The sequence below is a fragment of the Canis lupus genome (genome assembly GCF_048164855.1).
Source record: "Canis lupus baileyi chromosome 5 unlocalized genomic scaffold, mCanLup2.hap1 SUPER_5_unloc_2, whole genome shotgun sequence".
In the NCBI taxonomy this organism is placed as follows: Eukaryota; Metazoa; Chordata; class Mammalia; order Carnivora; family Canidae; genus Canis; species Canis lupus.
Window position 1 is genome coordinate 455,957 of NW_027326409.1, and position 22,679 is coordinate 478,635.

At 37.8% G+C, this 22,679-nt stretch overlaps 1 protein-coding gene across 7 annotated transcripts in view; it reads left to right on the plus strand.

Moving 5' to 3' along the window:
- LOC140629402 (ankyrin repeat domain-containing protein 26-like) overlaps positions 1 to 22,679 on the plus strand; it is a 147,091-nt gene that overhangs the window by 97,474 nt on the left and 26,938 nt on the right. For 3 of the 7 annotated variants that reach the window (XM_072818849.1, XM_072818846.1, XM_072818845.1), the window contains exons 22-26: positions 54 to 1,004; positions 6,364 to 6,434; positions 6,980 to 7,073; positions 10,864 to 10,976; positions 18,446 to 18,578. In XM_072818849.1, coding sequence (XP_072674950.1) covers positions 54 to 1,004; positions 6,364 to 6,434; positions 6,980 to 7,073; positions 10,864 to 10,976; positions 18,446 to 18,578 — 1,362 coding nt within the window. Of the gene's footprint in view, positions 1 to 53; positions 1,005 to 6,363; positions 6,435 to 6,979; positions 7,074 to 10,863; positions 10,977 to 18,445; positions 18,579 to 22,679 lie in introns of those variants that run through there. The other 4 variants (XM_072818847.1, XM_072818852.1, XM_072818850.1 and 1 more) reach the window with 4 other exon arrangements.

Sequence of the window (22,679 nt, forward strand, 5' to 3'; positions counted from 1 at the left end):
CATGATAATGTCATTTTATTGAGTTCCAGCTAAAAGACTCTTGTTTTACTTAGGTTTCTCCTCCTCATGAAAAAGAAAAAGGTCTGTTACATGAAAACCGCATGTTGCAAGATGAACTTGCCATGCTAAGACTGGAAATAGACACAATAAGGAATCAGAAGCAGGAAAAGAGGTATTGTGAAGACACTGAAACTGAAAAAGAAAAGAATGACAGTCTTCAAAACGCCATAAAACTGAATGAGGTAACATTAACAAATACAGTATTCCAATCTAGTGGGCAGCTGAATGTTGTGACAACTGAGAATACCATGCTGAACTCTAAATTGCAGGATGAAAAGCTAAACAGAGAAAGACTGGAAGCAAAACTTCAATCATACCGAGCTAGAGTCGCTACAGCTATACAGGATCGTGATCAAAGTCAGGCATCAAAAAGAGACCTAGAACTTGCTTTCCAGAGAGCAAAAGATGAGTGGTGTCATTTACAGGACAAAATGAACTTTGAGATGTCTAACCTAAAAGATAACAATGAGGTGCTTTCTCAGCAACTTTCTGAAGTCGAAAGTAAACTTAATGCCCTAGAAATTGAGCTGCAGTATACAAGAGATGCTCTCAGAGAAAAGACGTTGGCTTTAGAACATTTACAAAGAAACCCAAAACAAACACAGGGTCAGAAGAAGGAAATTGAGCAGAAATCTCAAAACGAACAAGGTAAAGTGAATGAATACATGGGAAAGCATGAATCCTTAGAAGAGAAATTATCTCAACTACAAAGTGAAAATATGTTGCTCCGAGAGCAACTAGATGATGCCTACAGCAGAGTGGAATGTAAAGAAAAGACTATAATTTATCTCAAAGACCAGGTTCAGGTTATTGTAAGAATGGTTCGAGTTGCAGGTGAAAAACGAGCTCTTCAACTGCGAGAAAGAAATAAGGAGTTAATCAATAAATGTAAACAGATAATGGAAAGAGCATTTAGATATGAAGATGAGAAAGAAGAAAGAGAAGTAAGTATTCAGAAAGACAAATATTTTTCAAGCTTCCTATTAGAAAGTTCAAAGTAATGTTTGGTTATGGCTTATTAGTACTATTTTTTTTTTTGGAGAGAAATAGTGCACCTGCACCTAAATGGGAGTGGGGCAGATGGAGAGGGAGAGAGAATCCAAAGTGGGCTCTATGCCCAGTGCAGAGCTCCACTTCATGACCCCGAGATCACGACCTGAATGATTATGGGTCAGTTTTGAATCTTCATAACTTGTATCCAGCAAATAAAAATTAGACCTGAAAGGTGCTTTAATTTGAATAAAAATGCACGTCATCTATGAGAAACTTCAAGAGGTTAAGTTATACATTGTTAAAGAAAGGAGTCTGATATTAATAATTTATTGTTAGTACTACTAAAATAGTTTTAATTCTTGTCACCACGTTTTAATACCATGATGAACAGATAAGTGGAAATGCTCATACCTGAGTGTTTTGACCTTGAGGTTCAAATAAGTGGATTACCTTGACAACTAACTCCAGATTTGTCACATGAACTGAAGTGTAGGTGCTGTATCTCAGTACTTTTTTTTGATAGCTTTTTAAGCATTTTCAGTTAGCATACTTTTATTTTTATTTATGTAAATTTAAATGTTTAGTCTCAAATCATTTATTCTTGTGACCTTTTCACTCTTTGAAGGCATCTACTTTTCACTAAATCATAATTTGGGATAACTGGTGACTTAGCAAAGCTGTATTTGATTTCATCTTCCCACCACGGTTTATAATTTAAGCATTTTTCAAATAATTTGCTCATTTCAAAACTCCATTGGTAACTACCATTTGGGCTTAAAATTTTCCAATAGAATTGTATCTTTGTGATTTATTAATTTGGCACTGGATCTCCATTTTCAGGCTACTGAGGGAGGGATGGCAGGATTCTTGTATAGCAGGAGTGGAGTGAGCATGAACAGGGGAGGGATCTCTAGGAGCTGAGGCCAGGAGGGAGGCAGAAGCCAGGTTATGTAGGGGGCTTGAGGGCCATTAGTATGACTTCACATTTGTTCTGAGATAGTAACCTATTGGAAGGATTTGAGCAGAGGATTGAGTATGTGAAGAACTTAGAAGTTAATTTTAGCCTCTAATAAAAAAGAGAGAAAATATTTGATTAATGTAGAATTTACCACTGCTAGTCTCACCTATACAATACCCATTTCTTTTTGAGACTTCAGCAGGCTGGGAAGCTTTGCAAATTCATCAACAAGGAATGGAGAGTGGGGCTGAAATAATTATCTGTGTAACATAATACTGACTAGGCAGGAGGGATAACACTTTTTGTGTCTTTAACTGAATTCACTTAGCAGTGTGTACATTCTAGGAATAAAAGGTGAGTTGATGTATGTGGTGATAAAGTACATACGTTAGAATTATATTATTAACATAATAATAGGATGATTTCTAAAATCAGTAACAGAAGGTCTTATTAGGTAGTTATGAGAGAACTTCAACAAGAACTGGCTGATGCCCTAAAAAAGCAATGTATGTCACAGGCTTCACCGGAGTTATCACATTATCGTATTAATTTAGAAGATGAGGTACAGGATTTAAAAACATTGGATCAAATCGAAAGTCACATATGTATTACATATAACATGTCAACAGTTCCTCTGTAGCTGGTTAAATAATATAAATGTTTTAGGATGCTAATTTCCATGGACCACTTTCTTTTGTATTTTCATTTCAATTTAGCATAATTTTAGTGTCTTCACCATGCACTTATTTATTAAATTCTGACTTTTCATTCTGCTCTCTCTGTGTTCTATGTTTTTCCTTATAGCATTTACCCATTCACAGAAATTGAGGGACTTTTTTCTCCTGCTATACGATTTTTTTTAACGATTTATTTATTTATTTATTTGAGAGAGAGAGAAAGAATGCATGTCCATGCACACTCATGAGTAGGGGGAGGGGCACAGGGAGAGAGAAAGAATCTCCAGGAGATTCCCTGCTGAGTACAGAGCCCCATGCCAGCTTAAACCCACCACCAATGAGATCATGACCTGAGCTGAAATCATGAGTTGGACGCCTAAACCAACTGAGCCACCCAGGTGCCCTAAAAACAATGTTTTCTACTGAGATCTCTATTACCATGATGAGGCGAGCTAGATGAAATCAGAAGATAAGGTTTAACAGAATGTTTCAGAAAATCGTCTTACTTCTCATCTTCACTTTTATTGATGGATATAGACTCTGTACTGATTTCAGGAAAACTTGTAAAGAAAGGTTACGACTAGTGGAACTGAGGCATTTCCTTCATTTTCTTTTCCTTTTATATATTTATTTTTAATATATTTATTTATAAATATTATAAAATATTTATATTTTTAATATTTATATATTAAAATGCATGGAAATATTCAGATGATGTATATAAAGCCAAAAGAGAGAATTAAGAAAATTATCTAGGTCCTGCCATTGACTCTTTTTAAAAGCTTTATTGAGCTATAAATACACCTACCATACAGTTGACCCATTTAACATGTGTTGTTGTCGCTGAGTATATTTATAGGGTTTTGCAACTATCACTGCCATCAGAACATTTTCGTCACCCTGAAAAAAAACCCTTAGCTGTTGCCCTTGACCTCGGGCAACCAGAAGTCTACTTCTTGTCTCCATAGAGTTGCCTATTGTGAATGTTTCCTATAAAGGGAGTCACACCATGTGTGGTCCTTTGCGACTCGCTTCTTTCACTTCCTGTTTTCAGGGTTCGCCTGTGTTCTAGCATCTGTCAGTGCTTCATTTCTTTTTCTGGTCAGACAGTCCTCCATTGTGGGCTAACGCCCTTGTTCATTCATCATTTAATGCACCTTTGGGTTATTTCCACTTTGTGGCCATTAATAATGCTGCTGTGAACATTGGTTTAGTTGTGTGGACATCTGTATTTCTCTGCCATCAGATTTTATCCTTTAAGTTAATTGGGGTGATTTTACCATCTCTCACCCTTTTTTATTTACTCATTCTACCCTTTCTGTCTTTTTAGTTTCCCTTCCTCTTGCCTAATCCTACACTATTGAGTCCTGGCTCATTGTCTCTCATTCTCCATGAGGCTTTCTCTGATTATTGTAACTCCCCCTGAACTTACTTTCTTCACCCGTATTATCTAGTCTGTGCAGACCAGTTTAGTCCTTTATTTTACATGTATTATCTAGTCTGTGCAGACCAGTTTAGTCCTTTATTTTACATTGTTTTTATTTTTTTTCATGAGCGATAATTCTGTCTTCTTATGTACAAATGTATCTAAGAGGGAAAATATTTTATGTGTATGGTACCTGTCCTTGCCTAAATTTGAGAATATCTTAACAGTTTTTAGGATAAAATTAAGTACTTTATACCATAGCAGTAATTTCTGATTGAAACACATTGACATAACAAAGCTGTATTCTAAATGTATTTTAAGCAGTTAAGTGTAAAACTGAAAGCATTTAATCCGATCGGACAAAGTATTCAATCAGATGCTGTTTTTTTCTGATTATGGCAAAACAGTCTAAATATGCCTGCCTTCATTATGCAACCAGAACTGAGATTTACAGAGTTCCAGCACTTTACCAACTATAAAGCTCTGAGGACAGGTTTTTTTTTAAGTTTATTTATTTTATATAATCATTACATCTATTGTGGGGCTTGAACAGGAACTGAAGGTTAACCGTTGGATGTTCTTTTAACTGAGCCAGCGGGTGCCCCTGAGGGCAGCTTTTCTGATATGCCACACCACGGAGCCTTAATCTCTACTCATCAGAGTACTTGCTAAAGCCCTCTAACATAAACAGTTGCTAAGATGAACAATATGAACATAAAATGATTTGGGAACATTGGTTTAGCAAGAGTCCATTATTTCCACGTCAGTGGCTTTACCTTGCCTCTGATGGTCATGTAAGTTATGTATCACTCAGTGTAGGAGTTACTGTTTGCACTGTAGTCCATGAGCATTGTTCACTGAGTAGTATAGAGAGGAGGTAAATTAAAATTATTATAAGTGGAGGAAAGTACCATTGGCTAGTGGAATTTTTGAAAGTTTTTTCTTGAAGATTTAAAAAAATTAACTTTTGTTTATTTACTCATAAGAGACAGAAAGAGAGGCAGAGACACGGGCAGAGAGAGAAGCAGGCTCCATGCAGGAAGCCTGATGTGGGACTTGATCCCAGGACTCCAGGATCAAGCCTGAGCCAAGTCCCAGTTCAAGTGATACATAACCGCTGAGACACCCAGGCGTCCCTTTTTTTAATATTTTACTTGAGAGAGAGAGAGAGAGAGGGAGAGGGAGAGAGAGAGAGAGAGAACATGAGTGCACAAGCAGGGGGAGGGGCAGAGAGAAAGGAAGAAGCAGACTCCCTGCTGAGCAGGAACCCTGATGTTGGGGTCTCAATCCCAGGACCCCAAAATCATGATCTGAGCCCACAGCAGATGCCTAACTGACTGAGCCACTGAGGCACCTGTAGTGAAAGTGTTTTGAAGTCCTGAGGCTATATCCTGGGCCTTATGCTCCCCATTTGCTACCGCTTTCAGTGGTATGAAGAATGATTTCAATATAACTTGTGTAAGAGACCACTTTCATTGGCCTGCCGTCTGCCTAAAATATCAAATATCATTAGAACGTAAAACACAACAACAATAATAATGCTAATTGCAGACACTTAGAATTTGGTATGTGCCACATACTCTTCTAAGTAGTTTATGTATATTCCCTAATTTAAACTTCCGACTATCACAGTGAGGTAGATACTATTATTAACTTCATTTTACACATGAAGAAACTGAGACACAGAATTTGAAGTAATTTTTCAAGGTCAAACAGCAAATGCCCAGGGGAGCTGGGAATTCAAATCCAGGCATTCTGGTTCCTACAGAGATCCTGCCTCAGAAGCTGTTACTTGAAATATCTGAGTGTCCCTGAAAGCAGCATGTTAACTTGTATAATCACTGGAATGCCCATGGTGATTTGTAAATGTGAATATTTAAAATTATAATTGATGTGGTGCTTGGAATAGAAAACTAGAAAAGTTTACCATAAGGTAATTTCCTGTCTTTCTGCCTTTGAACAATACGTAAATTTGTATGTGTACCTGATAAAATATAATTTAAAAACGTTAGAATGTTGTTTTTTAATACTAGAAGAGTGCTCAGAAAGCTTTTCTGTCAGGGGATTGTAAATATTTTGGGCTTTGCAAGTCATAGGTCTCTATTGTAGCAGTATAATTCTGGGGAAGCCTTAAATCAGTATGTAGAGGAAAATGTGGCTGTGTCCAGTGACATTGTATTTACAAAAACAGATGATGGTGGTTTTATACTAGATTGTCAGTAGTTAAAAGTATTTCTTTTCTTTTTTAGCGACAAGAAGCAAAGGAGTTACAAACAAATGTTGTAAGGTGCATTCAGAAGTTCAGAGATGACATAAAAAAGTATGCAATTTATTTTAAGATTTTATTTATTCATGAGAGACACAGAGAGAGACAGAGACATAGGTAGAGGGAGAAGCAGCCTCCCTACAGGAAGCCTGATGCAGAACTCAATTCTGGGACTCCAGAATCGTGCCCTGATCCAAAGGGAGGCTCTCAACCACTGAGCCACCCAGGCGTCCCGCAACAGGACAAGTGAAAGCAGCACAGAAAATAACTTGAGTATTTATAAAGCAGATAAGTAGTATAGTATGAGAAATATATCCATTATGATAAATACATCGTTGTTTAGCTGGGTAAAAATATCAGCTTTGTGGGATTTTGAAATGCATAATTTTTGCTTACGATCCTTTTTTTTTCTTTTTTGCTTACGATCTTTAAATTTTGTACATTAACCCCAAAACACAACCAGAAAAATGGCACAATTGCCAAATCTACTTTTTAAATTTCTAAGAATTTATGTAAGACCTTTAGATGTTTGTTTAGAAATTATGTGGTATGTTTAAAATTTGTGTCTGAGAATAAATATTTTAAAATATGCATTTTAGGCTTGAAGTTGAAAATGCCGAGTTAAAAGTTACAGTCAAGGAGCAAGCAGGCCAAATTGAACAGCTTCAGAAAGACCTGTTAAGTTCAAGTTCGGTAAGTCAGTCTCTTAATTTCTGTCCTAAGGAGAAGGAATTTTTATATCTCTAGTAGTAGTGTATAAGAACATTTTGGATAATATGAAAATTCTCACTCATAAAAATATTTATTATATTCATATGGTTGCTATTTAACTACTCTTGGTATAATTTCTCTTTATAGATAAAGTTGACTGAATGCATAAATTAATCATTTTTGTAGTAAGATTTTAATAAAAAGGATTGTGATAGCCTAAGCAAAACAGTATTTTATATATATATATATCACATTTTGTTTATCTGTCAGTGATCATTTGGGTTTTTCTACCTCTTAGCTATTGTTGGTAATGCTGCTATGAATATTGGTATACTAATGTCTGAGTCCCTGCTAATATTTTTCAATATGTTTAAAATTCCCCAAACTTTGAGTAATAATTTGATCTTGAATGCTGACTTTCTCTTGTAATCTCAACCCTTCACTGAGATTTTGAGAATGAATTACTTTACTAATAATTTGTGGTGATTTGTAATTACAAATTGGTAGTGTGTTGCCTTCATTAAGAATGACTACGAGGGGGATCCCTGGGTGGCTCAGTGGTTTGGTGCCTGCCCTGGGCCCAGGGCATGATCCTGTAGTCCCCGGATTGAGTCCCACATGGGGCTCCCTGCATGGAGCCTGCTCCTCCTCTGCATGTGTCTCTGCCTCTGTGTGTGTGTGTGTGTGTGAGTGTGTTTGTGTGTGTCTCATAAATAAATAAATAGAATCTTAGAAAAAAGCAGAATGACTACTAGGTAATTATGCAAACATTTTTCTCAAAGGGATGTAGTTTTCTCCTTGTTGGATTTTGTAAAGGAAAAGAGATGCCAGTGAAAAAGTAGAAATGACTGCTCAGTCAGGGCCTTAGAGAGTAACCTAGTGCTCCTAGCATTCATTGCAAGTTCAGAAACGAATGTTTTTCTATTACCTTGAGTTAATCATACTTTCAGAGATTTAACAGTCCAATCTCAGAAAAGATTAATGTGCAATCCAGGACTCCAGTTTATTGATAGGTAGTGAAAACTATATAACCATTTATAAGCAGTACAGGATTATCGTGCCATTCATACCGTCCTTTGTAGGAGTGGCTACCAATGATTTAAGATGAGAAGATTGCTTTGGGACTTCTAAGTTGGAACTATGAGGTAGATGGACCTACAACTAGTTTCTTTCAGTGACATAAGTTAGGTACATGCAAATTTCATTAAACAATCATACCTATCAGGGGAACTAGCACATTCTGTTGACTGGTCCTTTCTGTGGCCAAAGAAACATCGAAAAAAACTTTTTTTCCTGACTTCATATAAAACTGCTCAAGTTGCTTTACTGTACTTTTCATGCAGTTAACTTGACAAGGATTCTTATCTCTGACTGAGAGTGCCATGAGTTGTCCCCCTACAATATCACACAGGAATCTATTAGGAAGCCACCACATATTACAGAGTTTGTAAGAATATCCATAGATAATTCTGCATATTCCTATAGAAATGAATTAGGGTTATGGTATAAAATGATTAGCCACTTTAAGCTTACCCTATAAAATAAAAACTTAAATAGCTTTCCAGCAACTTAGTTCATAGCCCTAATTTCTCTAGAAGGTTCTCACCTCATGAATCCCCAGGACAGAGACTACATCTGTGTTAAGATATTTCATGGACACCATTTTGAGGTGAAGAAATATGGATTGGGAAGAAGAGTTAGCTCTAGCTGACTTAAGCCTCTGAAGAAAATAGTCAAGTATGTGTCTGAAAAGAACTTAGAAGAAGACTTCCGTAAGTTCACGTCTCTATGGAATAGGAAAGTATTCAAAAGGAAACAAAGGCAAACCGTTCATAATCCAACCCTTGGGAAGAACTTTTGCATTATTTTTTTTTGAACTTTTGCATTATAAAAGAAAAGCAAGACAAAGTACAATGGTCAGCATCCTGAGGGTAAAGGTGCCCCCCCCCCAGATTAAAAAATAATACACTGGGATCCCTGGGTGGCACAGCGGTTTGGCACCTGCCTTTGGCCCAGGGCGCGATCCTGGAGACCCGGGATCGAATCCCACGTCGGGCTCCCGGTGCATGGAGCCTGCTTCTCCCTCTGCCTGTGTCTCTGCCTCTCTCTCTGTGTGTGTGTGTGTGTGTGTGTGTGTGTGACTATCATAAATAAATTTTAAAAAATTAAAAAAAAATACACTCGGGATGCCTGGGTGTCTCTCTCATTAAGCGTCTGCCTTCAGCTCAGGGCATGATCCTGGAGTCCTGGGATGGAGTCCTCCATGGGGCTCCCTGCATGGAGCCTGCTTCTCTCTCTACCTGTCTCTTTGCCTCTCTCTCTCTCTCTCTCTCTCTGCCTCTCTCTCCCTGCCCCCCCGCCCTCTCCCTCCGTACCTCTCATGAATAAATAAATGAATAAATAAAATCTTTAAAAAATAACTCAAAGTAATCCCAAAAAGAGTCAAGATAAAATGTACAAGATTAACTGTGTGAGGTGCCTGTGTGGCTCAGTGGGTTAAACATCTACCTTAGGCTCAGGTCATCACCTCAAGGTCCCAGAATCGAGTCCTGTATACATCAGGCTCCCTCTGCAGCAGGGAGTCTGCTTCTCACTCTGTATCTGCTCCTCTCCCCATTCATGCTCTCTCTCTCTCAAATACATAAATTAAAAAAATATATAAAAATAACAGATTAGTTAACTAGAAAGGTAATGCACATCAGGTAACAGGTATTGAATGTGTGGTTGAAAATATTGTCTATGAGGAACTAGAAGGAAGATGGAAGCATACACATGACCTCAGTAAATGGGTCAAGGCTGAAAGTATAGAATAGAGCATCTGGTTTTGAAGCCTTGGGATTTGGAGAACTCTGAGAGGATGTGAAAAAGAGGAATAGCAAGGGTCCAAGGACTGAATGTCAGCGTTTGCTGTCATTTAGAAATGAAATGGGATTAGAAGAGCAGAGGGAAGATGTGGCATTGTTTTGAGCTGCTGCTGAGAAGTAAAGCAGGATCAGGACTTGTAAAAACAGATCCTTGATGATTGTCAAAACTTTTTAGTGGAATTCCAGGATTGAAAGTCAGATTTTAGTGTAAAAGACGCGATGAAAAGATGAATCTGTGGCTGAGATGACACATTAAAGAATGTTCGAGTCCAGTGAAAGGGGAAAAGCAAGATGATCGAAAATGCTGCAAGAGTAAGGAAACGTTTTTATAGAATATTGGGAAGCCTTGAATTTTATTTAGAGAGAAAAGTGGTCAATAGAAAAGAAGACATTGAAATCTTGCAGAGAAATGTTTGAAATGCTTGCAGAGAAGGAGAGTATCTCATCCTAAAGTCAGATGATCATCAAAATTATAATGGGGACAGTATGGGAATTTTTCAGAGACTGTATCTTAAGCTGTGATCTCACAAAACCCAGAGTATCTTAAGACATTGGTGAAACTGCTTCTAGGACATCTCTAGAAACTCAGATGTAAGTATAGCCACCTTAAAGATTTTTTCATTAATGTGGATTAAAAACCTCTGTATTTCCCAAGTAAATTTTGGCAATTTAAATTCTAGAAACAAAAATGATGAAAATATAAACTCAGTTGAAGCTGTTTTAACAAACATCCTTATTTTTGAGATTTCTTTTCATTGACATTTGGTTCATAACCTACATTTTATATGTATTTTATAAACCTGTCTAAACACATATTACTCATGGATTCATGAGAAATAGCATTTTATAAAAGAAGAAGGAGTCTCTTGATTTTTGAAACTAATGTTCTTAAAAAATTGTTTCCAAAGTGTGGTGATGAAAAGGAAAACCTAAAGAAATGTATGGAGTTAAAACAGCCTTTGCAGTTCAGGTTGGATCAAGAAGTGAAGAAAAATGAGGAATTGGAAAAAGAGAATACTGGGTAAGACTAATATTTCACATCACTTTAACCATTAATTAACTAATTTATCTGTAATTGTAGTTTATAAAAACCTAAATAGAAATTCTTGCCAAAATACTACATTTACTCTTCCGTGATTCCTTAAATAATAACAACAATGCCTTTGACATATATTGTCAACTGCGCTTTTCATTGTCCACCGTGAATTTTTTCTGCAAGATATCTTTGTTCTTAGGTAATCTTTCCTTTTAATAGTGTTCTTTTCTTAGAGCAGATATCCTAATCTCTAAAAACTTAACTGTGTCATATAACAACATCAAAAGTTATCTTGGATTTGCTTGTATTTCTTTTTATTTTATATTATTTATTTGAATTCAAATTAATTAACTTATAGTGTAATATTAGTTTCAGAGGTAGAGTTCAGTGATTCATCAGTCTTATGTAACACCCAGTGCTCATGCCATCACGTGCCCTCCTTAATCCCCATCAGGCAGTTACCCCATCGCCCCCAATCCCTTCCCCTCCAGCAACCCACAGTTTGTTTTCTAGTATTGAGTGACTTATGGTTTGTGTCTCTTTCTGATTTCATCTTGTTTTACTTTTCCTTCCCTTCCCCTATGCCCGGAGCCAAAGGCCTACTCTCAGCCACTGAGCCACCCAGGGGTCCCAAGATTTCATTATTTATTGGCTGAGTAATATTCTGTTCTCTCTCTCCCTCCCTCTCTCTCTCTCTCTCTGTCCAATAAATAAATAAATATGATTATTTATTTATATCACACCTTCTTTATACATACCTCTTTCAAAGAACATCGGATCTCCTAGTTTGGCTATTGTGGATATTTACTGGTATAAACATATGGGTGCAGGTGCCCCTTTGGATCCTGACCAAAGTGATCTTTGGGATTCATACCTTCTAGTGCAATTGCTGGGTTTTACATAGGTAGCTCCTTTTTCAACTCTTTGAGGAACCTCTGGTACTGATTTCCAGAGTGGCTGCACCAGGTTGCATTCCCACCAACATCGTAAGAGGATCCCCCTTTCTCTGCATTCCTGCCAACATCTGTCATTTCCAGACTTGCTAATTTTGGCCATTATGAAAGGTGTGAGGGGGAAACTTACCATGGTTTTGATTTGTATTTCTCTGGTGCCAACTGATGTTGAGCATGTTTTCATGTGTCTGTTGGCCATATGTATGTCTTCTTTGGAGACATGTCCTTTCATTTCTTCCCATTTCTTCATTGGGTTATCTTTCTTTGGGTGTTGACTTTGATTAGCTCTTTATAGACTTTGCATACCAGCCTTTTATCTGATAAGGCATTTGCAAACACCTTCTGCCATTCTGTCAGTTGTCTTTTGGTTTTGTCAACTGTTTCCTTGCTGCGTAAAAGCTTTTTATCTTGATGAAGTCTCAGTAGGTCATTTTGGCGTCTGGTGACATGTCTAGCAAGAAGTTGCTGCAGCCAAGGTCACAGAGGTTGCTGGCTGTGTTCTCCTCTAGGATTTTAATGGATTCCTATCTTACATTTGGGTGTTTCATCCATTTTGACTCTATTTTTGTGTATGGTGTAAGAAAATGGTCTAGTTTTATTCTTCTACATGTGGTGGTCTGATTTTCCCACACCATTTGTTGAAGAGACTGCTTTGTCTCCATTGGATTTTCTTTCCAGTATTGTTGAAGAGGAGTGGACCATAGAGTTGAGGGTCCACTTCTGGATTTACTCTTCTGGGCCATTGATTGACATGTCCGCTTTTGTGCCAGGACCATACTGTCCTGTTGATCACAGCTTTGCAATGGAGCTTAAAGGCTGGCTTCTAATGCCACCAGCTTTGGCTACGTTTTTCAACATACCTTTGGCTATTCGGGGTCTTCTAAGGTTCCAAAGAAATTTTAGTATTATTTACTCCAGCTGTATGCAAAGAAGTTGGGGGCAGCCCAGGTGGCTCAGCGGTATAGCTCTGCCTTCAATCCAGGGTGTGATCCTGGAGACCCAGGATCGAGTGCCACGTTGGGCTCCCTGCATGGAGCCTGCTTCTCCCTCTACCTGTGTCTCTGCCTCTCTCTCTCTCTCTCTCTCTCTCTCTCTCTCTCTGTGTGTGTGTCTAATGAATAAATAAATAAAAAATCTTAAAAAAAAAGTTGGTAGTATTTTGATAGAGATTGCATTGAATGTAGAGATTGCTCGAGCTTGCATAGACATTTTAACAATATTTGTTCTTCCAATCCATGAACATGGAATGATTTCAGTTCTTTATGATTTCTCAATTTCTTTCCAGAATGTCCTGTCTTCTTCAGAGTACAGATCCTTGTCTCTTTGGGTGGGTTTATTCCAAGGTATCTTATGGTGTTTAGTGCAATGGTAAATGGAATTGACTCCTCAGTTTCTCTTTCTTCCATCTCATTGTTAGTGTATAGAAATGCAACTGATTTCTGTGCATGGATTTCCTATCCTGCTGCTTTGCTGAATTCAGGAAAGGGTCCTAACAATGTTGGCGTAGAGTCTTTTGGGTTTTCCACATAGGATATCATGTCCTCTGAGAAAAGTGAGAGTTTGAGTTCTTTTCTGATTCAGACGCCTTTTTATTTCTTTTTGTTGTCTAAATGCTGAGGCTATGTCGAACAACACTGGTTGTCCAGAGAGTGGACCTCCCTGTTGTGTTCCTGACCTTAGCGGCAAAGCTCTCAGTTTTTCCCCATTAAGAATAGCATCGGGTGTGGGCTTTTTGTAGATGGCTTTTATGATATTGAGATATGCTCCCCTCCTCCCTGCACTGTGAAGAGTATTGATCCGGAAAGGGTGCTGCACTTTGTCAACTGCTTTTTCTGCATCTCTTGAGAGGATCCTATGGTTCTTATCCTTTCTTTTATTTCTGTAGTGTATCACATTGATTCATCTGCAGATGTCGAATCACCCTTGCAGCCCAGGCATAAAACCCACTTGGACATGGTGAATCATCCTTTAATGTACTGTTGAATCCTCCCAGCCAGTGTCTTGTTGAGAATTTTGGCATCCGTGTTCATCAGGGATATTGGAGTGTAATTCTCCTTTTGGGTGGGGTCTTGCTCTGGTTTTGCGATCAGAGTAATGTTGGCCTCACAGAGAACACTGGAAGGTTTCCCTTCCATTACTAATTTTTATAAACAGCTCCGAAGAATAGATTAATTCTTCCTGGAATGTGTGGTAGAATTCTCCTGGGAAGCCTCCTGGTCCTGGACTCTTGGTTGTTGGCAGATATTTGATGACTGCTCCCATTTCCTTGCTGGTTATGGGTCTGTTCAGGTTTCCTGTGTCTTCCTGTTTCAGTTTTGATAGGAAGGGATCCATTTCTTCCAGATTGCTTACTTTGTTGGCATATAGTTGCTCAGAATGTGTTCTTATAGTTGTCTATATTTCTCTGGTGCTGGTCGTGATCTGTCTTCTTTCATTCACGATCTTATTTCTTTGGGTCCGTTCTCTTTTTGATATGTCTGTCCAGGGGTTTATTGATCTTATTCTGTCAAAGAACCAGCTCCTGATTTCATTGATGTGTTCTACTGTTCCTTTGGTTTCTATTTCATTGATTTCTGCTCTGATCTTTATGAATTCTCTTCTCCTGCTGGTTTTAGGTTTTAATCTTCTGTTCTTTTCCAGCTCCTTTAGGTGTAAGGTTAGCTTGTGTACTTAGGACCTTTCTCATTTCTTGAGAAAGACTTGTATTGCTATATACTTCCTTCTTAGGATGACCTTTGCTACATCCCAGATGTTTTGAGCAGTTGCGTTTCCATTTTTGTTTGTTTCTATGAGGTTTTTAAAACTGTGCTTTTATTCCCTGGCTTGATTCTTTAACCTCCGTGTATTTGAATTCTTTCCAAATTTCCTCTTGTGATCAAGTTTCAGTTTCAAAGCATTGTGGTCTGAAAGTATGCAGGGAATGATCCCAATCTTTTGGTATCAGTTGAGACCTCATTTATGACCCAGTACGTGATCTAGTATGGAACATGTTCCATGTGCACCCGAGAAGAATGTGTATTCTGTTGCTGTAGGATGGAATGCTCTGAAGTTATCTGTGAAGTCCATTTTGTGCAGTGTGTCATTCAAAGCCCTTGTGCCCTTGTGGATCTTCTGCTTAGATGATCTGGCCGTTACAGTGAGTGGTGTGTTAAAGTGCCTACTATTATTGTATGACTATCAATGTGTTCCTTTAATTTTGATATTAATTGGTTCATAAGGGGGTCTGGGTGGCTCAGTCGGTTAAGCCCTTGCCTTTGGTCAGGTCATGTTCTCAGGGTCCTGGGATGAAGCCCTCATCAGGCTCCCTGTTCAGTGGGGAGTCTGCTTCTCCCTCTCCTGCTGCCCATGCTTCTGTTCTCTCTCTGTGTCAAATAAATAAATAAATGAAATCTTAACAGAAAATCGGTTTATATAGTTGGCTGCTCCTACTTTAGAGGCATTAAAACTTATAATTGTTCAATTTTCTCTTTGGATAGACCATTTAATTATGGCATAGTGTCTTTCTTCATCTCTTAATGCAGTCTTTGGTTTAAAATACAACTTGTCTGATATCAAGATTGCCACCTCAGTTTTTTTTTAATGTCCTTTAATATGATAAAATGGTTTTCCACCCCCTCACCTTCAATCTGGGGTTTTCTTTGTGTCTAAAAATGAGTCTCTTACAGATAGCATATCGATGGGTCTTGCTTTTTTTTTTTTTTTTTAATCCACTGGGATACCCTGTGTGTTTTGGTTGGGGCATTTGGCTTGTTTACATTCAGAGTAACGATTGAAAGATATGGATGTAGTGCCATTGTATTACGTGTCAAGTCTGTGTTTTGGTGTACTGTGTCTGTTCCTTTCTGGTCTGTGTTATTTTTGGGCTCTCTGTTTTCTTAAAGGTTCCCCTTGCAGGGCTGTTTTAGGGATCACAAATTCTTTTAGTTTCTGTTTGTGCTGGAAGCTTTTTATCTCCCCTTGTATTTTGAATGAGAGCCTTGCTGGATAAAATTCTTAGCTGTAGATTCTTCTCATTGAGCACCCTGAGTATATCATGCCAGCTCTCTCTGGCCTGCTATCTCTTTGGATAGATCCGCTGCCAGTTGAATATTTCTCTCCTTCTTAGTTCAGGGCCTCGTGTTCCAAGCTGCTTTCAGGATTTTCTCTTTGGGTCTGAAATTTGCAAGCTTTGCTTGGAGATATTGACCTATTTTTTATTGATTTTGAGGAAGGTTCTCTGTGCCTCCTGGCACTTGAGTGCCTGTTTCTTTCCCCAGATGAGGGAAGATCTCTGCTATAATTTGCTCAAATATGCCTTCTGCCCCCTCCTTCCCCTCTTTTTCTGGGATCCCCATTATTCTAACATTGTTTTGCTGTGTGGTACGAATCATCTCTCAAATTCTCCTGTCATAGTCCAGTGGTTGTTTCTCTTGTTTTTCCTCAGCTTCTTTATTCTCCATTGTTTTGTCTTCTATATCACTACTTCTCTGTGAAGCCTCATTTATCCTAGCAGTTAGAACCTTCATTTTTGATTGCATCTCACTAAGATTAGCCTTTTTTATCTCAACTTGATTAGATATCAGTTGTTTTATTTCTCCAGAAAGGCATTCTCTAGTGTCCTCTGAGTGTCTCTTAAGCCCAGCTATTATCTTGATGGTCATTATTCTGAACTCTCGCTCCAGCCTCTTCCTTCTATCCATGCTGATTAGGTTCCAGGCAGTCAGTACTACCTCTTGTTCTCTTTGTGGCGGTGAGTTTTTCCATCTTGTCATTCTGTCCAGAGAAGAAGAGATGAGTGAGAGAACAGAATAGAAAAATATCAAGAATGACCCCAGATAAATACATGCTAAACAAATCAGAAGAGACCCGAAGCCAATTTAAAGGTTAACAAAGGAGATAATAGAATTAGAGAGATCAAGAGAGCAGAGCAGTACACCGATACTATGTGAATTTTGGTCTTTTTGTTAGGAAATTGCATCCCCAAATGGTTAAGAGGAAACCTTGTATATATACAAAAATAAAATTAAATACAAGGAAAGTCTAGAATGTAAGTGTAAAAATGGAAATTAAAAGTCAAAATAAAAAGGATATTATCAGAGATCCCTGGGTGGCGCAGTGGTTTTGCGCCTGCCTTTGGCCCAGGGCGTGATCCTGGAGACCCGGGATCGAATCCCACGTCGGGCTCCTGGTGCATGGAGCCTGCTTCTCCCTCTGCCTATGTCTCTGCCTCTCTCTCTCTGTCTTTTTTCTCTCTCTCTTTTCTCTCTCTCTCTCTCTCTGTGACTATCATGAATAAATTTTTAAAAAAGGATATTATCACCCAGTTGAACAGAACTGAGCAATATACCATATCCTATGTCTTTTTGTTAGAGAAATATATCCCAAAGGAAAAACAAGCAGGACTTACATGTATATAGAAATAAAATTAAGTACGGTGAAAGAATAGAATGTAACTCTGAAGGTGAAAGTTAACCAAGTCTTGCAAAAAGTGGTCACTTTTCTATTTGTAGAAATGCTGCAATTCTTTCCTTAGATGTCTGGTTGATTTCACAGGTGTTCAGAATGATTTGAAAGCTCTCTGGCTGAATTTCTGGGATCAGACAAAACTATGTTCTCCTCTTGCTCTGCCATCTCTGACTCAAGTGGCTTACATTTTCTTCCTGCGTTTTCTAGTTATAAAATATGTCATTCATACAAAAATACATGTCTGACTTCATGAAGAATAAAATGAGCAACTTCACTACTCAGATTTTTAAAAAAGTCTTTCCGATGTCTCTGAAGCTCCCACCTGGCTTCCTTTCTGCTTATTTGCTGAGTATTTAAGTTTTGCTCTGATCCGCCAAAACTTTTCTGTCATTCAACTTTGTTTCTCTGCATTGTTTGGCATCCTTCACTTTCCTAAGAATGTACTAGCCAAGGTATTAGATTTTTGTTTAAAACAGTCTCATAGGCCATCATCATACATTCTCTCTCTGCTGATTTCCTTTCTTCTAAAGCTCTGCCTCTTCCTTCTTCCTCTGAATTCAAACTTTATAAATATTTTTCTTTCCTGTTTCTCTTTCTGTTTTGAATGATCTCCTTTGATGTTTTTTGTCTGTATTTTCTTTCCTTCTTTTAGACTGGGGTAGGTGGGTACCAAAATGTATTTTTGTGTCTTTATAAAACATTAATAGATGAGGATGCTTTTCTTCCTCACCGTGGATTACTAGCCTCTACTACCTAATAATAGATTAATTTTTATATTCACATACTGAAAATAGATATTAATAATAACTTACAAGAACTCTTAATATAGTTACCCTGTTAACCCTTCAACTGCCATATGTGTCATAAAAATCTTTTCCATATTTTTTTACTTAGCAATGTAATTTAGTTGGTATTCTCTCAAACAATGAGAGATTGGAACAAATGAGATATCATAAGTATAGATTTGTTTATGTGATAGAACATATTATCTATTTAAATAAGTATTAAATATTTCTTCTTAAAGGACCTGACTTACTCATTCTATACCTTCTGCAGGCTTAAGAACCACTTAATAAACATGTTAAGAAGGATGTTAAGTAAATATGAAAATGGAGAGCTTCCTTTCTATGGAGATTTAAAAACCAGTCAAACGGAAATGGAAATTCAGATTAATATGCTAAGACAGAAGGTAATTTTTAATTAGTTTTGGGACTCTAAAATCATTGGGAAATAAATCCCTCTGTGCTTTGAGCAGTAAAATACAGATTTTCCTAGTAATCTTACATACTTGATATATATTTTTGGTAATAACTTTATTGAGATATAATGAACATAAGATGCATATTCAGGGATCCCTGGGTGGCGCAGTGGTTTGGCGCCTGCCTTTGGCCCAGGGCGCGATCCTGGAAACCCCGGATTGAATCCCACGTCGGGCTCCCGGTGCATGGAGCCTGCTTCTCCCTCTGCTTGTGTCTCTGCCTCTCTCTCTCTCTCTCTCTCTCTCTCTATGTGACTATCATAAATAAATAAAAAATTAAAAAAAAATTAAAAAAAAAGATGCATATTCAAAGACTACCACAATCCATTTTAGAACATTTTGTCACCGTAAAAATAAACCCTATGCCCTTTAACTGGCACGTCATGCTAGTTTCCCCCTCCCTATTCTTCTTAGCCATAGGTAGTCACCGTTCTAGTCTCTGTCTCTATCGATTTGCTGCTGATTTTGGACAGGTCATCTCAATGGAATCACCAAATATTTGATCCTTTGTGACTGCCTTCTTTGGTTTAGCATGTTTTTAGATTTATTTTGTGCCATGTGTCAGAACTTTATTATTTTTTTATTTCTGAATACTATCCCACCATATGGACAGCCCACGTTTTATTTATGTATTTATCATTTGGTGGACGTTTGAGCTGTTACACTTTTTGGCTGTTGTTAATAATGCTGTTGTGAATACGCATGTACAAGCTTTTGCGTGAACATTTCACTTCTCTTGGGTATATACTTATAAATGGAATTGTTAGTTCATATGTTAAAGGACCTTTAACATTTTTGGTTTAAACCTTTTGAGGAACTGCCAGACTATTTTCCAAACTGGCTGCACCATTTTACATTTATGTCACCAGTGTTTGAGGATTCTCATTTTCCCTGATTCTTGTCAATGTTTGTCATTATCTGTTGTTTTTGTTATAGCTATTCTATTGGGTGTAAAATGACACGTTGTAGGGGTATTTTCATTTGTTTCAAATTTTTATTTGAATTCTCGTTAGTTGACATATCATGTAATCTTGGTGTCAGGAGTAGAATTTAGTGATTCCTCACTTAAATACCCAGTGCTCATCAGTACAAGTGCCTTCCTTAATACCCATCACTCATCTAGTCCCCCCTGCCCACCTCGACAGCAACACTTAGTTTATTCTCTATGGTTGAGAGTCTCTTATGGTTTGCCTCTCTTTCTCTCCTTTTTTTCCACCTTCCCCTATGTTCATCTGTTGTTGGCTTTTTTTTTTCTTAATTCCACATAGGAGTGAAATCATATGGTATTTGTCTTTCTCTGACTTATTTCACTTAGCATAATATACTTGTTGAGTTCCATCTGTCTTGTGGTTTTAATTTGCATATTTCTTAGAACTAGTGATGTTGAGCATCTCACTTTATATGTGGTCATTATTCATTTCTATATCTTGCTTAAAGAACTAATCATTTATTTTGCCCATTTTTATATTGGACTGTCTTTTCATTATTGTAAGAGTTCTATCTATATCCTAACTACAGACCCCTTATCAGGGATATGATTTTCAAATATTTTATTCATCACCTTGCCTTTTCACTTTTGCTTGATGGTTACATTTGAAGCATAGAAGCTTTTATTTTTTAGATTTTGATGAAATCCTTAATCTGTTTCTGTCTTTTGATGCCATATTTAAGAAACTGTTGCCAAATGCAATCACGAACATACACACCTGTTTTTTCTATGAGTTTTATAATTTTAGCTCTTAATATTTCTTTTCTTTTTTTTTAATATTTTTTTTCAATTTTTATTTATTTATGATAGTCACAGAGAGAGAGAGAGAGAGAGGCAGAGACACAGGCCGAGGGAGAAGCAGGCTTCATGCACCGGGAGCCCGATGTGGGATTCGATCCCGGGTCTCCAGGATCGCGCCCTGGGCCAAAGGCAGGCGCCAAACCACTGTGCCACCCAGGGATCCCTAGCTCTTAATATTTCATGTTAAGTTTGTACATATGTTGTGAGGTAGAGGTCTAATTTTATTACTTTGTGTGTGGATATCCATTTGTCTCAGTACCATTTGTTAAAAAGACTATTCTTATTCCATTTTAGTGTCTCGACACCCTTGTTGAAAATCAATCCACCATAATTTGAGAGTTTTTTTTTTTTAATTTTTTTATTTATTTGTGATAGTCACAGAGAGAGAGAGAATGAGGCAGAGACACAGGCAGAGGAGAAGCAGGCTCCATGCACCGGGAGCCCGACGTGGGATTCGATCCCGGGTCTCCAGGATCGCGCCCTGGGCCAAAGGCAGGCGCCAGACCGCTGCGCCACCCAGGGATCCCCTTATAATTTGAGAGTTTATTTTTAGATTCTCAATTCTAATACATTGACCTATATGTCTATCCTTAGGCCACTACCAAATCAAATTTTATGAGAATTCTTTCCTAGTCCTCTTGCAAATTACCACTCATTTATATTACAATTATGTAATAAGTCAATGTAGTAGAACCTAACTTTACTCCTGTAGAGACTTATACTTTTTGAAGGAGCCTTTTGCCAGCTTATGTCTTGCTGACTACCTGACACAATGAGAAGCCAGGCTCAAAAAGATAGAGTCCCGTTTCTCTTCTCCAGTAATACCTGTAGTTTCTCACTCAGTGCCTCCCGCATCCATTTCCATCGTCTTGGTTGTAGGATCCACTGTCTACTATGTACTTCGTTGTGTTTTATTAACTTGTTATAATGCATAGACTCACCCATAGATTTCACCATCTAGGATATAAAGGATTAACTCTGGGTTATCAGCCTTCCTGTTTGGAAGTCTTGCTAATCCATCATCTTAAAGTTCACAATTAGATACTCTTTTGACCTGGTTCTTGTGCATACAAGACTGGCGCCGATCCCGTTCTTGGCACAGATCCTACATTCTTGGAAAACAGAGTTGCCTGTATCCATCTTCTTTTACTGAAATAGAAAGATATGCATAGCTGTACTTTGATAGGTCAATACGTAATTAATAGAATAAACATTTCATTACATTATGTCAAGAATACACCTGTAAAATATCTTGTTGCATTTAATTGAATTATCAGGGAAGCCCGGGTCCTCAGTGGTTTAGCACTGCCTTCAGCCCAGGGCGTGATCCTGGAGACCCAGGATTGAGTCCACGTCAGGCTCCTTTCATGGAGTCTACCTCTCTCGCTGCCTGTGTCTCTGCCTCTGTCTCTCTGTGTGTGTCTCTCATGAATAAATAAATTAAATATTTTTAAAAACAATCAAATTATCAGAGACAAATAGTAGGCGAGCAATTTGAATCACAAAAAAATTTCAAAGTGAACCTATATGATATGGAGAAGCATTCTAGTACGATATAAAGATGAGATAGTCTTACTACCTTCCCTGAAAAATAAGCTTGCAGTAAGATAAAGGAGAAATTATATTTAATTTAAGTGTGCCAAAGGACAATACATTTGTTTCGCTAATGAAAAGATTAGAAATTATTCCATAACGTTCTCCTTATGTCATCACTGATGAAGGGAGAATGAAGATTATTGATTTAAAAGCACTCAATGCTGCCTTTCTTTTAGAATTGCAGTTACTTGAATTCAGATAAAAGGTTCCGTTTTGCTTATTAAACTTTTACTAGTTGTTCAGCTGTTATACTTCAAATCACATGTCTCTCTGCTTGCCAGTCGTTTTTCTCCCCTAACATGAGGGGAAATTTAAAAGAGGAGTTCTTGTCTAGTTTTAATAATTTGTAATTGAAGGGATTCTTTAGAAAAAATGTCTTAGAGAAAGGAAGATGGTGGCAGGGTAGGAGGAGCCTAGACTCACCTCATCCCACTAATACAACTAGATACCTATCAACTCATCCTACATACCCCAGAAATCTACCTGAATACTGACAGAACAAAGGTCACAACTAAAGAGAGAGAAGAGGCCACTTTAAAGAAAGTCGGAAGTACAGAGATATAGTTTAGAAGAGAAAGAGATCCTATCTGCAGCAGATGGGAGGGAGTAGTGGTCCCAGCGAAGGGCAGGAGAGAACACCTGGGAAT